Source organism: Cupressus sempervirens, chromosome 5 (assembly GCF_028749045.1).
Source record: "Cupressus sempervirens isolate cs-2001-9-10 chromosome 5, ASM2874904v1, whole genome shotgun sequence".
NCBI lineage: Eukaryota > Viridiplantae > Streptophyta > Pinopsida > Cupressales > Cupressaceae > Cupressus > Cupressus sempervirens.
The window spans coordinates 248,025,329-248,039,925 of NC_143122.1; the positions used below are offsets into that span (position 1 = coordinate 248,025,329).

Here is a 14,597-nt window from a genome sequence, read left to right on the forward strand (position 1 = left end):
CAGATTCCTATGACACATAAAAGTTATCTCTAGAAGATTTGATGATGGGTGAAGACATGAAGATATATGGCAATTGATCATTAAGTACTGTACACTCAAGTCTCCATCTAGCATGCGAGGTTCAGGGCATTGGCTCAAAAAAAATTTGGGTTCATAGTTTTCCAAAGGTAAAACCCTAATACAATTGTTCTTTGGAAGTTGTCCTTAAATTGAAAGTGCATGATATAAGAATTTTTAGGGTTGTAGATAGGAGAGAGCAAAAAGTGTATTGTTGGTTGCTACTGGATTAGTCTTTTGTGTCTCAAAAGAACTTACATTGCAAGTGTGTTGTAACCTTTGTGTTGAAGGTAATACATTGTGCAGGTTGTGGAGGGGTGGGGTTGTTTTACCAAAAGGTTTTTCGCCATTTGTATATCTTTGTGTTTATGTGTTTCATTTCTCAATCTTTTTTTCTGTATTCATGGTTGACTACAATATTATTGTTTACACAATATCATATATGAAATCTTAAGGGTTTAATAGGAATTTTCACAATACTTTCCTTAAGGGATTAGTGCAGGAAGTTGTTTTCGCACCTAAGTTTCCTTACATTTTTCTCTTTCTTGAGACAATGAGTATACTCAAAAATTAGACAATAGTAGGCAAGATCATAGAGTAACCTAGGCACAAGACGAATAATCATTTTAACTAGTGGTTAAATTGGTGTAGTTGTTGATTAACCGGGCTGATTACTTCATTATTATATGATCAAATGGTAATTGTTAGCTATTATTTTGACATATATCAAATATTATTATTATTCATTATTGTATATACATACATACATGAAAACAACAATGGACTTTCTAAGAGTTTACAATTGTTCAACAAAATTAATGTTCTACAAGAAAATGCACCTAAAAATTTGTTAGCTGAAAAGCAAGAACATGGTGTTAAAATAGTATAGAAAGTGCTTGACATTAGAGGTCCGCAAGTGAGGGTATTGACCAATCTTGAAAACTTGAATGCTAAAATGAAATCTATCGATGATCAAACACCTATTCTAGAGTTACAATACAATGTGAAGTTGATTCTTGATAAGGTAGAGATAGATGTTATGAAATTTGATAATCAAAATTTAAGGCACAAGAGTGAAGGAGAAGGAGTAGCTTTAGAAAGATAATGAAAAGGAGCAGCTTTAGAAAGAGACTGTATGGAAGAAACAATAGCTAGACAACATAGAGGATATTATGGGAACTATAGATAGAATCCAAGAAAGTGTTGCAATAGGTACTATGACATTGGAATTACTTGCAAGTGTCTTTGAGAATTTACAGTCCAAATATAAAATTCTTATAAGAGTGTTTCAAGGTTGGGGCCCACTTCAACATCCTTTCAATGGTTTAGAGGTAATGTCATTGTGGCAGAGGCTTCTACAAGGGAATGAGCCTCATGATTATGGCATTTATACAGAAGTAGAACTTGCTTCTTCAAATCCTTACACTCAACTCTTCACTAAAGTTATTCTTCAATTCCTTGCATATGTAATTTTATCACCTTGGAAAACTGTATTTTATCCTACTAGGTAGTAATATTTTATTGTTCATTTTATTGTACATAATCTGATGAAAACTCTATAGGAACTTGTAATCAACCTAGCGAATCACCAACTAGATCCATTTACATGGTTATGGCTAGTTTCTTTCTAAAAATAGTTGCTATGATATGTTTTTGTAAACTTTCTTGCAAGCTTTGTCCATTTTGCCTTCTTAGCAATATTTTTGCGAAAGATCTTTGGGTAAGTCATTAGCATGGGTTGAGTGAGTTTTTTTGTTTTATTATTTAGATTATGGAATATGTATGGAGCTGGATCAATTTTTCTATTGTGCTAAGATGGAATAAAAACCTTTAAAAAGATCTCTAAATATACATGTTCAGAAGGAGATACATGTTTCGAATGAAAAGAAACAACCATTTACATATCCCTTGAAGAAAATCACAAAGCTAGGGAGTGGCAATGAAATCATAGAGAAAGGGCACAACACGACAAGGAAATTGTAGAGAAAGGTCATGATATAGAAATAAAATCATAGAGCAAGGGCATGACACTAAAATCGTAGAGCAAGGGCATGATACTGAAATTAGAAAGAAAGGGCATGGCACCAAAATTGTAGACCAAGGGCATGCCATCAAAATCAATAGATATCATATATAACGCTAGGTAGAGATGTAGCCAATGAAGTTTGACTTTTACATATTGTAATTTGCAACAAGGATTAGAAATTCTGAACTTATAAATGTCACCTGCTTTCTCCATTAAGCATTGCATGTCATATAGAGCACATAGTGGGAGTCGATTCTGAAGGGAGTAGTGTTTCCCACTATCAAAAGAATGAAACATAGGTTCAAGTATAGGACATATTATGGTGGCCTCCTTCACTAATTTGGCCATATTTTGAAGTCAAATCTTTTACCAGACCTTAGGATCCTCTGGTTCCTCCCTGTAAAATTATTCAATATATCACCACACTCAAAATAGATAATGAGAATAGTTCATGAATCAATGTATACTTTAGAATGATCTAATATCATTTTTTTCCACTATTCAAATTCTTTTTTGTGTCTCCCAATTTACAACAAAAGTTATCAAATGTAATTAAACATGACTGCAAATAATTAGAAACATTAGAATACCTTAGATTAAAAATAATTTCTGTTCAATTTGAATCGATGCATCCACAGTGCTCGGCTGTTGTATTAGGATTCCTAGGCTACAATCCAATGTAAATAATTAGTGCATTTATCAGAAATATACACATATAAATACAAGACAAATACTAAGAAATGTTAATTATTCATTTTAATATGTATAAATATATTCAGTTTAAAGTTTTAAACAAATATATAATCATTGTTTCCTTACTTAAAACAAATATAAGGACTTGTATTTTTGGAACTTAATATCAAACGCAGTAATTGCTAAAGTATTCAATTTGAAATAAAAATCAATTAACTTATTTAGATCATCAATAGATCTAGTAGAACAACCTTGTGCACTCATTGCTCGAAGTCGTTCAACCATAGTTGTATAGCCTTGTCTATAGGCTGATTTCTTGTCCTCTTCAAAGATTTTATTTAAAACCCTATGGCCTACATTTCAGCATGGTATTTTAAAATATTTTTGTAATCAATTTCTTCAAGAACAATTTTCTTACAATTTATAAATATTTGCATATAATTTTTCATTTTCTTATACTCCCAACTTCTGTAGTAAGTTTTGAATATCTACTCGAGCTGAGCTTGTATTGCTTGTGCTTTTGTTTTCTTGCTTTAGTTGCCTTTGATGTGTCAGGCAACCTATGTGAAGTTTGAAATATGTTAGATCACATAATTATTAAGAGTAATTATTACATAATTTCATTCTTAATATTATTACATACCTTCTTGCCTCGGGTGGTATCGGTTCTCCATCATCTAATGCTTTTTGAATAGTGACATCCTTTATAAGATTCTCCCACTCAATAATAGGAATATAGGGGGGCAGTTGATAACAAGATTTTTTTTTCATTTGGGTTCTATAGTTAAATCTAATATACTTCAAAGCTTGGCCCGCTTTCTCAAGGAGCCTAAGTATTTGAGAGATGTTGTGTCCAAAAAGTGATGTCATGACATTAATGAGCTAGTCCTTTAACTCTTTCGCTTGCAAATTTCACCTTTTATGAAAAGAAAACAGATGTTAGATTCATAAATGAATTGAAGCTATCTTTTCATTTACTTGAAGAAATTGATCAAATTAAGGAAACATGATCTAGCAATGAAATCAAAATGTGATACCTTATGCTTATGGATGGCCCAAGTATACACAAGCATTCATCATTAATTTTTTCATTTAAAATATTATTCTCACAAAAATAATAATGTGATTAATATTTATTGTAGGGGACTACATGGGAGTTTAGTGCATTTGATTATTAGTGTAAGATTGTATAGTAAAAGAAAGGACAAATCTTTAAAGTACCTAGAAGTTAGGGTACTTTCAAGGGAAGACCATCTTCATTGCTAACAAGCAATTGATCACAACTCTTTAATGTTACTATATATTTAACATGGGAACACCCAAGAATATCTTCATCGCCTCTTGCATAAATTGAAACCAATATTACAAAATGCCCCCTAAGAAATAATAGTTCAAGAGAAATAAATTCATGAAACATGAGAGAGAAAAAGAGGAATTAGCCACTACATTTGTTGCCAAGCTACATTTTGCCAAATTTGTAGTCAATAGTGCCTCTTGGATTCTATTCCTTGTACCATGTGGCATAGTGAATAGAGGATCAATGGTAGGAGCTGAAAAATGAGATTGTTAGAGCTAGTAAGAAAAAATATTGATTGAGCAAAACACAAGAGTAGGATAGAACATGCAATGTACTTGAACCACCTAAAGTATCATTTAGTAGGGGATCGCTGCTTAACATCCTTACTATCCTCTAAAAAAATAACACATGCAATTTATTTAATGACATTTAAATAAAAGAGTATAATATAAAAGCCTTTATTGAACATTTTTTATAATTAAAAACTACATTAATACTTATTGAATATGTGCAAGCTAGGGTCAACAACTTATTGATTGTATCTTTTGTTGCAGGAGTCTGAGGTTGAGTTAATGCCACTTCTAATTTTTCTTTTCCTATATCATTAATACACATTTTCAATGCAACCACAAGATCAAAAGCTAAATTAAAATCAATAGTAAATTCAGCTAGTTCATCGTGGCATGGGTCCTCGTGCTCGTGGACTACTTTTTCCTTTCCCTTGTCCTGATCAACACTCATTTTTGAGACAAATATTATTATCTCTATATTTAAAATAAATCCAAAATAGTAGTGAAGAATAAAACATAATAAAAAATGTATTAACATATTTTTGGTATCTAATTTGTACAACAACATTGAGTTTTACCTATCAAGAAGAAGAACCATCACTACCATGCCGATCTTGTTGGTGTTGATCCATTCTATACCCTGACTTTCAGAAAAAAATCATTGATACATGTTAAAACACATTTTTTTATTCTAGGTTACCAAAAAAAATACAAATTTAAGGGTGTTTTTTTCTTCATTGCTTGGAGTTGATTTTAAACATGCATAGTATGTACCACCTCACTCATGAAAGTGCCTTTGTTTATATATATGCAATTAAAATTGTAATAAATAAGAAGCTTTTCACCTTCACGTATTGATTTTATCACACACACAAATATGTGATTTCCCTCGTGCACCTCAAATATGTAATTGGGTGGCTTCTTAGTTGATGTAAGTCATGTACTATCTATAAAACCTATAATATTCCTTGATGCTTTTGGCCTTCTGTCAATGTATATAGCTACTATTTTACTTTGTTCACTAGATTTTTGTTGTATGTAATTTTCCATGAGTGCACACCTAAAAATACTTTTTTTATATCTAACAATCTATATCAACCTGTTGTAATCATAGCAAGGTCCAACATACTCTATATTTTCAACAACCTTGTTGTAAGAGACCTTTATGCCATCCATGGAAAATAGGCCTAAACCATGTAATAAGGATGGTGCTATGCGATATATCCTTGCTCCAACACAAAAAATAGTGTTTATTGGAGAAAGTTTGTTAGGGAGACGTTGCTTTAGATGTTTGTACCTAAAGGGCACATCAAAGTCACCTTTACTCTCATCATCATAAGAACATGACCCCCCTTGAGCAAGGAAAAATTTTGTGCACTTATTGAATTTCTTTCTAATATTTTGACCTCGAGTTGATCTCTTTGATTTAGACATACTAAATGTCTCACTTTCTTTTTCCATTCCTACAATTTTCCCACTTGAGGAAGACAAATCTAATAAATACCTATTTCCTGGTACTCGAACTGCACGAAATAAGAGAGATAGGTGGCAATGAGAGAAATATTTTACAAATGGTAAAAGACACTAATCTCTATGGGGTGTACTAACTTATACCTACTGAATCATGAGCCTATGTGTGATGCTAATGAAAGGGCGTTGTATTCCTCTGATAGTAAATAATTATCTTATGTTAGCTAAAAAATTCATGATACATATACTCAAAATTACATCGAATATTAGCATAACATATGAATTAAAAATAGTAAAAGGTTATAATCATCATCATCATCATCGTCGTCATCATCAGTAGAAGCATCGTTTGCATCAAGAGCATCACTTGCTTAATGTTTATAACTAGACATATGGTTTTGAAAGAAAATTTGGTCTATTTATGCATCTTCATTTTTATTTTGTTAAAGGGAATCCCATCAATGATAATAGAAAATAAGAATTCATTTTCTAAGAGTTTACAATTATTTAACAAAATTAATGTTTTAAAAGAAGATGCACTTGAAAAATTGTTAACTTACAAGAAAGAACATCATGTTGATATTAGATCTACCTTGCTAACTCCTAATGGGTTGGGCTATTATGATTTTTCCCCATCAAATTCACTTTGATAGCCATGTTAGGGAGGTTATCTCACCTAGTTCATCCTCATCACTTTGAAGTCCTTAATCACAATCTTGGGTGCTCAAATTAATTCCAAGACATTTGCACCTTAGGGCCCTATTTGACCATCATTTGAAAGGGCCTCAATGTCGACCAAAAAATGTCTCTCAATATTTTTAGAGGTTTAGATGTAATGTCACTCGACTCTTCACTGAAGTTATTCTTCAACATCATTGGCTTCCATTGTTGGGCCAACATATGGAGCCTTTATATCCAACCATTTGTTATAATTTTGGGATTGTACTTCATGTTTGGCATGCAAGTGATGCATCTACTAAATCCTTCAACTAACCTAAATCTTTGCTTCTCCTAATTGTATTGTTTCTCTATTGTTATATATTGTAGAATAGATTTTCAATTTCTTTCTACATGTTTTTATCTTGCATAGAAAAGCTCATATCAACTTAGGATAACACTAAGGAATGTGGTTACACAACAATATACCTTCTTAAGTGGCCTTGCACAATGAAATCCTCTCATTTTGAGTCAATTGTTAAATATAGTGAACATGCTGATTTCAATACACTTAATCCTTTGATGCTTCACTAGATTGCACAAAATGTGGATAGCACTCTAATTATCACATAATTAGTCATATGAAAAGATAGTTATCAAACTAGTATTATTTATTCACGATTTTATACATAATTAGTCACCACAATTAAAATTAAAGGCTATTATCTCACCTACAATTAGATTTAATATATCTGATTTAAATGAATTCTTAGTAGCTCGAAAGACAAAAACTACATTAATTTAAATTCTTTTATAACATTATAATAATTTACATAGATGGAAACAAACTTAATCTCTTTATACACATAGATGGAAACAAATAGCTCTCCTATTTTGCATCAACAAACAAAATTTACATCATCAATATGTATAATTTTCTAACTTTTTATTATTACAGATGCACTCTAAAATCAACAAAAATAATTACATACATTAATCTAGAATTATCATGCAATGCATGCCCGAAGAGGAATTATTGGTACTTCCTACAACTTCAACCAATCAATGCAAATTGGATAAACAATAAACCCTCACAACATTCACTTAAAATATATCATTAGGGATTTAAAACAATAGTTTTAATCCATCTTAGGAGAAATACAAAATCAACTATATTTTTTCCTCCTTAATGAAATCACAAAAATCTATAAAACCATTAAGGATTTATCTAACTCTTGGTAATTATAGTTGAAGAGTAATACACATTAACTTATTTTCTAATAATCATTGTTCAAATTATATTTACACCACCCACAAATCTTAGTAATTGATGCTTAAGAAAGAGAGTTGTACATTCTTTGTTTGAGAAGAAATATGGAGAAAATGAAATCCTTATTGAAGATGTCACTTGGGATCATGGACCTACACTAATCTCATTAAGAAAAAATATTTACAACCTTTATTTTGTAACCACGCCATTTTAATCTTCACCAATAAGATCACTTGCTTAGACCTAACCAATTTACTCTTCTCATCCAAAATATTTATCAGTGGTCAAACTCTACATAGGATCCACTACACTCTACTTTTCAGTCACCATCCATATCTTTCAACAACTAATTCATGTTAACTTTTAATTTCATTTGTGACTATTCATAACCCCATCATTCTTTAACATAAACACATATATTTCGTAGACTGTATCCACTTATATGCAATTGAATTTCCAATAGCTTGTGAACACGAAATTTTTTTACTCCTTTCCTTTAATAGACAAATAACTCAATACCATTACCCAACATGATTCTACAACCATATACAATACATATATAATTATGATAGTCACATTTCACATTGTCAAGAAATATATCTTTATATCTCATAATCATAAGTCCCATCAACCCTAAGTGAACCTAGAATAGTTAGTTTTTTTTTTTTTTTGGAGTAAAAAATTCCTCTAAAAACCAAAATGCCAAAAAAGTTGGTTGGTGCTAGTGTTAGAATATCATTTAAAATCCCTTCATGCTAGACTCTACCCATACACCTAACCTTTACTATTCACCAACATCGACTCTCCCAATTTAGAAATATCTCAAATGATCATCGGTATTGTCTATGATAGTTCAATGCATTAGTAAAAATAATTATCATATAGGTCCTATATTTTCCTCACAACCTTTCTTAATGGTTCATTCACTTTATAACATCCCTCTCAAAATTCCAAACTCTTCTTACTTTATTATTGCATAGGGAAAGTTCAATTTAACCAATCTTTTCCTCTAATATTAATCTTTATCCTTTCTATAGAAAAGTGATGATCTATACTAGAGAATCCAACCAACAAGTATTCATGATGTTGTTGGACTATGAAAAATATTACAAAAAAATCATTTGGGTATTGATATGAAAATCATATTGGATAGCTTGGGATTCCTTAAATTACTATGTCAAGTTATTTAGATTTTGGTAATAATGTCAACGCTCGGGCGAAAGTGAGGAGTTTCATTTGAAAGAATTTTTTGACATATCTAGTTCAATCAAGAAATGTTTCCCTCTTGTCCTGTATTTCTTTGTGATTGGTCTTGATATTTAAAATTTTAATTATAGATAACTCTCCATCCCCTAGCATAAAAGTGTCATACTACTTAATGGAGAATATTTATCCACTTTTCAATTTTTTTGTGATATAGCTATTCTCATTGAACTAGAAAAAAGGAATGAAAGTTGGTTAATACAAAAACTAGATCTATTATGTACCAACTTAGGGAACATAATCTCACTCTCCAAGTTTTCCATGTTGGTGTTGAATGATCCCCTTCAAATTGGTGTAATAGGTACTCTATGTCCTAATGAGGACTCGATCATAAAATTAGATATATCCCATTTTATATCAACTTAGGTTTCTAAGAGATGTGAAAAAGGAACAAGGAAAATAATGATAAGAAAATTTATAAATGGAATAACAACAACCTCTCCTTTGTTAGAATAGTGTAGTCATGCAAGAATCTTATTTCCTCTCATATTGTTTATTACTTCTCTACTTGGATTTTCAATCACTCTCATTTCAACTATGCAACAAAAAATAGATCTAATTACTTTGGTTCAATGGAAAAGAGAATATGAAGGGGCATGTTATTAAATGATCTATGAAAAAAACCAAATGTTGATTGGGATTAAAAGACATGAAGAAATAGATAACTTCTCTCATAATCAAATGGATTATTATTCCTATCGATGGAGAGGGTCCTTACAAGATATTAGTGAGTCACAAAATATCAAAAGAAACCCCTAACAAATAATTTCCATGGAAGGGCATGCATCTAAGTGATATAATGGTCAGTTATCTCTCTATAGATTTTAAAAGATCTAATTGTTGAAGTGCATTTGAAATGGTTATGATAATGTTCAAATAAGAATAACTAAAAAAATAGTATATAAGAGAATAAATTAATATGTGGTGAGAGATTGATCCAGTAGAATCTAAAGGAGTATAAAAATTTGACTCTCCTTAAAGGTCAATCTTCCTAGGTTTTTTCAACCAAATATATTAGATCATTCTAGATACCATGTAAAAGAATGTAAATGTTTTGAGTTGGTAGTAATTATGACATAAGTTTGACATCCCGTGAACATAATAAATGACATACATAGCCCTAAAGTAGCCATCTAACTATCTTTCCCTTCTCAAATTTTGCATGTATCATGAATATACTTTGACCAAATATAAATGGCTAGATAACTCATTTCTCCCCACTACTAAAGATAAATGCATCTACAATCTCCTCAATGACAATAATAAGGTCTATTTTCATGCTAACTCATTTTCTCACACATATGGAAAAACCTTTTTTTTTGTAAATTTTCTAGATCTATGTTTCATATTTTATTTGGGTATCTCTTTTCTAGGAAAGTACACGGTTCATTTGGCTTGTTTTCCTCAATTAATTTTAGCATCAATTATGTTAGTTATGGATATAATTTGATCAACAATAATAAATGTTATAACATTTCTAGTCTATTTTGTGTATTGAAATACTATGGAATATCTAAAATGTATGTAGTGACAATATTGTTGAGGACATCAATGAGGAGACTGCTGAAGGAGGTCAGGAGAGTCCTATGCCTTCTAGGGTGTGGGATACTTTCAAAACTAAGGCCAAAACTCTTAAATCTAGGAAAGAGGGTGATATGGGTGATCATGAGATGATTACATTCCCTATTAGGGATATTATTTTGGAAGCTAAAAGTCATGCAACTGAGAAAAATGAAGAAGGTCTAGGCTGAAAAGTCCATTGGAGGTGACAACCAGAATGAGGGTAAGATTATAGCATAGGCCATTACAGACAACCACAATCAAGAATTTTAAAATTTGGAGGTGTTAGTTACTAGGTTGATTAAAAAGAATGAGGATCTTGAGGACAAGTTCGAAAAGGTGGATAATTTCTTTGTCTGTGTGATGCATTTGGCTAGAACCACTCTCTATGTTTTGCAGGACAAACATGAGGAGAGAAGGGACACTAAGGACATGGAGACCACCCTCTTGTTTTATGGCTTTGTGGTATATGATTAGATGCATCTTTTTTTGGAGAACTTGAACGACTAGAAGAATGATAGTTAGCTTTATATCCCTTGTTTTATCTTTTTTTTAAAAAAAATGTTTACTTGTTACTCTTTGGCCCATGAGGCTTATTATGTTAATTACTGGACTTGGTTTATGCCTAGTTAAGAGGGAAAAGTTTTTTTTGTATTATTACGACAATATGTTAGTTGATAGCTCTAGTAAGATTAAGAATATAAACATTTTAATGTCAAGATTTTTAAGTATTAAGAATGGGGTTCGTTAATCATATGGTAATAATTAATGGCTGATCCTGACCTTATTTTTTTTGGCCTTTTGGATAAGCCCCCATTTTGGCTGCTTTTTACTATCAAAAATATTTTTTTATGACAGAGAGGTACTTTAGAGAGTCTCTATAAAGAGCCATATTTCACAATTTTGATTTAAAAAATTTAGTTTTGATGACATTGAATGACGATAATTTGAAGGACCTCTTGTAAGATAAGATATTGGGCATGCTTAAATGGTAAATTTTCCATGGATGTCCTTATACTAGAACTAACCTTGAATTTATTGCATTCAAAGTTTCCCTAGATAATTTCATGGTAGAGATCAATGACTAGATGTAGAAGGAAATGTAGCATAGGGAAGATCTAGTATTAGAAATTCCACTTACAACTACTCGTAGATTACTAGTGGCAGAAGTTATGGATTGCCAATTATTGAATTGTAGAGAATTCATTTAGAATGTCAAGATTTTGAAATGGATTGAAGGAGCTACAAGTTAGAAAACATTTGTGGACAAAAAAGGTTATTGAAAAGACTAGATGATATTGTATTTTTTCTTGTAAAAATATTGGATGTCATATTTATAATGATAATATGGTTCTGTATTGTAGTTTGGATAGACTTTGTTGTAGTAGATGTTCATATATTTTGTTGTATTCATTTTTTATTATAGCTTTAGGTTTGTTTATTGGTCATGCCAAGTATGGAGTTCTAAATGTTAAATAGTAACAAATGTCATTTTATCTTTTGAATAAATTGTAATAGAATAAAAAATAATCATAGTATTTTATAGTTTATTCACAAAGATATTTGTAACATCAATTTAATACTGTATAGTTTATATGAATAATCTACCTATGGATACTTCTTTAAATTACTATTAATGTGTCTATATGTAATTAAAAGATATATTTGTGTACATTATTGAAGAAAGTGTAATCATATCTTTCATACAGATTTTAAAGAAGATAAATTCAAATTTGTTGACAATAATGCCATCTTGTGGACATCATTAAAACTTATTTAGTCATTAACTTACTTGAAAAACAAAGATGTTCAACTGTTGGATAAGTTAATATGTACAATTATATATAAAAAGAGGTCTTTTAGATTTCATTAAAAATCATTCATACATTCACTCATTTGGAAAGTGAAGGAAATCAACTTCTATATATAAGAAGTTATATGAATGTAATTAAGAAAATAAGTTTCTTACACATTGTTACAATCTATTGATTTATTCATGGCCTGAGAAAAAACAGTTGATGAAATAATTATTAAGATGAACTCGTGGATCGGAATTTTATGCTGTTGTATAAAATAAAATCTCACACACATCATTAAAACTCACCCATAGATCTATTTATTTAGATAACAAGGGCACTCAAAATATAGATAAAAAATTATATATTATTAAACATTATGTAAATCCATTTACCTTGAAAACAAAGGCATGCAAGGCATATATATGAAATTATATACTATTAGGCATCATTCAAATCCATTAATTAATCCACTTACGAAAACTAAAGCTAAAAAGGGATTACAATGCGCATCATTTAAATTCCTGCATTAAGTTGATGAACAAAAGTAAACAAGAAAAAGAGAGTCTTTTCCAAGTCTTGAATGTTTATCATTTATTAATTTATTTGAAAATCAATAGGATGGACTTGTAGATAAGATTTTAGGTATAATAATTAAATAAGAAAAATCAATAGGATGGACTTGTAGATAAGATTTTAGGTTAACTCTGAGTAGCCAATTTATTGACTAATATATTGTTCCCCTGGCTGTTTCTAAAAGGAGACAGACTGTACTCCATTTGTTAATCAGAAGTGGATAAAAGAAGAACTTATCAACTCGCTTGAAAAACAAACGTGTAAAAAGGAGGAATTAATGAACTTTGATCAACTCATTCAGTCATAACAAAAGTAAAGAAGAAAAAAGGAGTCACGGGCAGATTAGTAAACGTTATTCTTTTATTAATTCACTTGAAAATCATTATGATGAACTTCTAGATAACATTTTATTAATTGATGACAGTCGTTATCTTTGAGTAGCCGATTCTATTGACTAGTATATTGTCAAAAATTTCTAACACATGACAAAACAGTCTATGCTATGATTATTAAATCTTAGAAAAGCTAGTAAGGATAAGGTACATTTTATTCATGGAATGTCAGGAATTCTTACTCTAAATAGACCCCATGCTCATTACTCTTTGTCATTGCCAATCCAGAATATAGCACAAAGAAAGCGGCATTGTTTGTATATTTCTATTTGGCTTATGCTCTTACACAGTTTTTTCTTGTTTTTGTATATTATATCACTAGAAATATGGATCATTGCAAAGAATTTTTCTTTTATTTCAGTTTGTGTGCTTAGACTATGATTATTGCTGACTATTAACTGTGCCCTTAAATTTCATGATTTAAGTTTATTGTTTATGTAAATGCAGAAAGAATATGGGTCAGTACAAATCAACCGTGGCAGTCTTACTGGTAATAGTAATGTTTTTGGGATGCAATATTGGGCTTCCCATGGTGATGGGGGATCCAACATGCAGTCCAAAAGGGAACTTCTTCTGCAACAGTGGGAGATGCTGCAGCATATATAACTGGTGCGGGAGCGGTGCGGCTTACTGTTCCAAAGGAAAATGCCTTGCTCAGTGTTGGCCCGGTGTTACTGCAGTTACGACTTACACTCTCGCTGGGAAGAACCTCACTTCAACTGACAAAAATTAGGGTGTTTATATATATATAAAGTGGCTCTTGACATAGCTGAAAAGTGCCATGTATGCATCTCGGTGCTCAGTGAATGGAGCGCAGATGCTAAATAAAAAATCCTCGTGTTGGTTCTTCTTTTATAAACAATGTGTGTTTAATGTCAAATATAATAATATATAGCTTTTAATACTTTCACACTCTATTAATTTCTTTATAACAAGGCTTTGCTCTTGAGCTAGAGTCATTGAGATCATGAATGGATCCTCATTTCTAGTGAGATTTGATCCAAATAATACAATTATTTTATGGCAAGGCTTTGGTCTGGAGCTAGAATCAGTGAGATTCTAAATGGATCATCGTTTCCAATAAGATTTGAACCTTGGTAATAAGAAGAACAATAAAATAATTCAGCCATTACAATATACCACTATTAACAAATATTTGTAAATTATAAACAAAAATATTTAATTCCATTTGGCTATCAAATACTATTACCATATTTAAATTATTAATCCTAAATAGAGGATTATACAAT

General features: G+C 30.8%; 1 protein-coding gene across 1 annotated transcript; it reads left to right on the forward strand.

Moving 5' to 3' along the window:
* Window positions 1–13,512: 13,512 nt before the first annotated feature.
* Window positions 13,513–14,251, forward strand: LOC149555459 (uncharacterized). The gene is made up of 2 exons (XM_089833636.1): window positions 13,513–13,604; window positions 13,795–14,251. The coding sequence occupies exons 1-2, from the start codon at window positions 13,513–13,515 to the stop codon at window positions 14,078–14,080; spliced, it is 378 nt and encodes a 125-aa protein (XP_089689762.1). The 3' UTR covers window positions 14,081–14,251.
* Window positions 14,252–14,597: the final 346 nt, after the last annotated feature.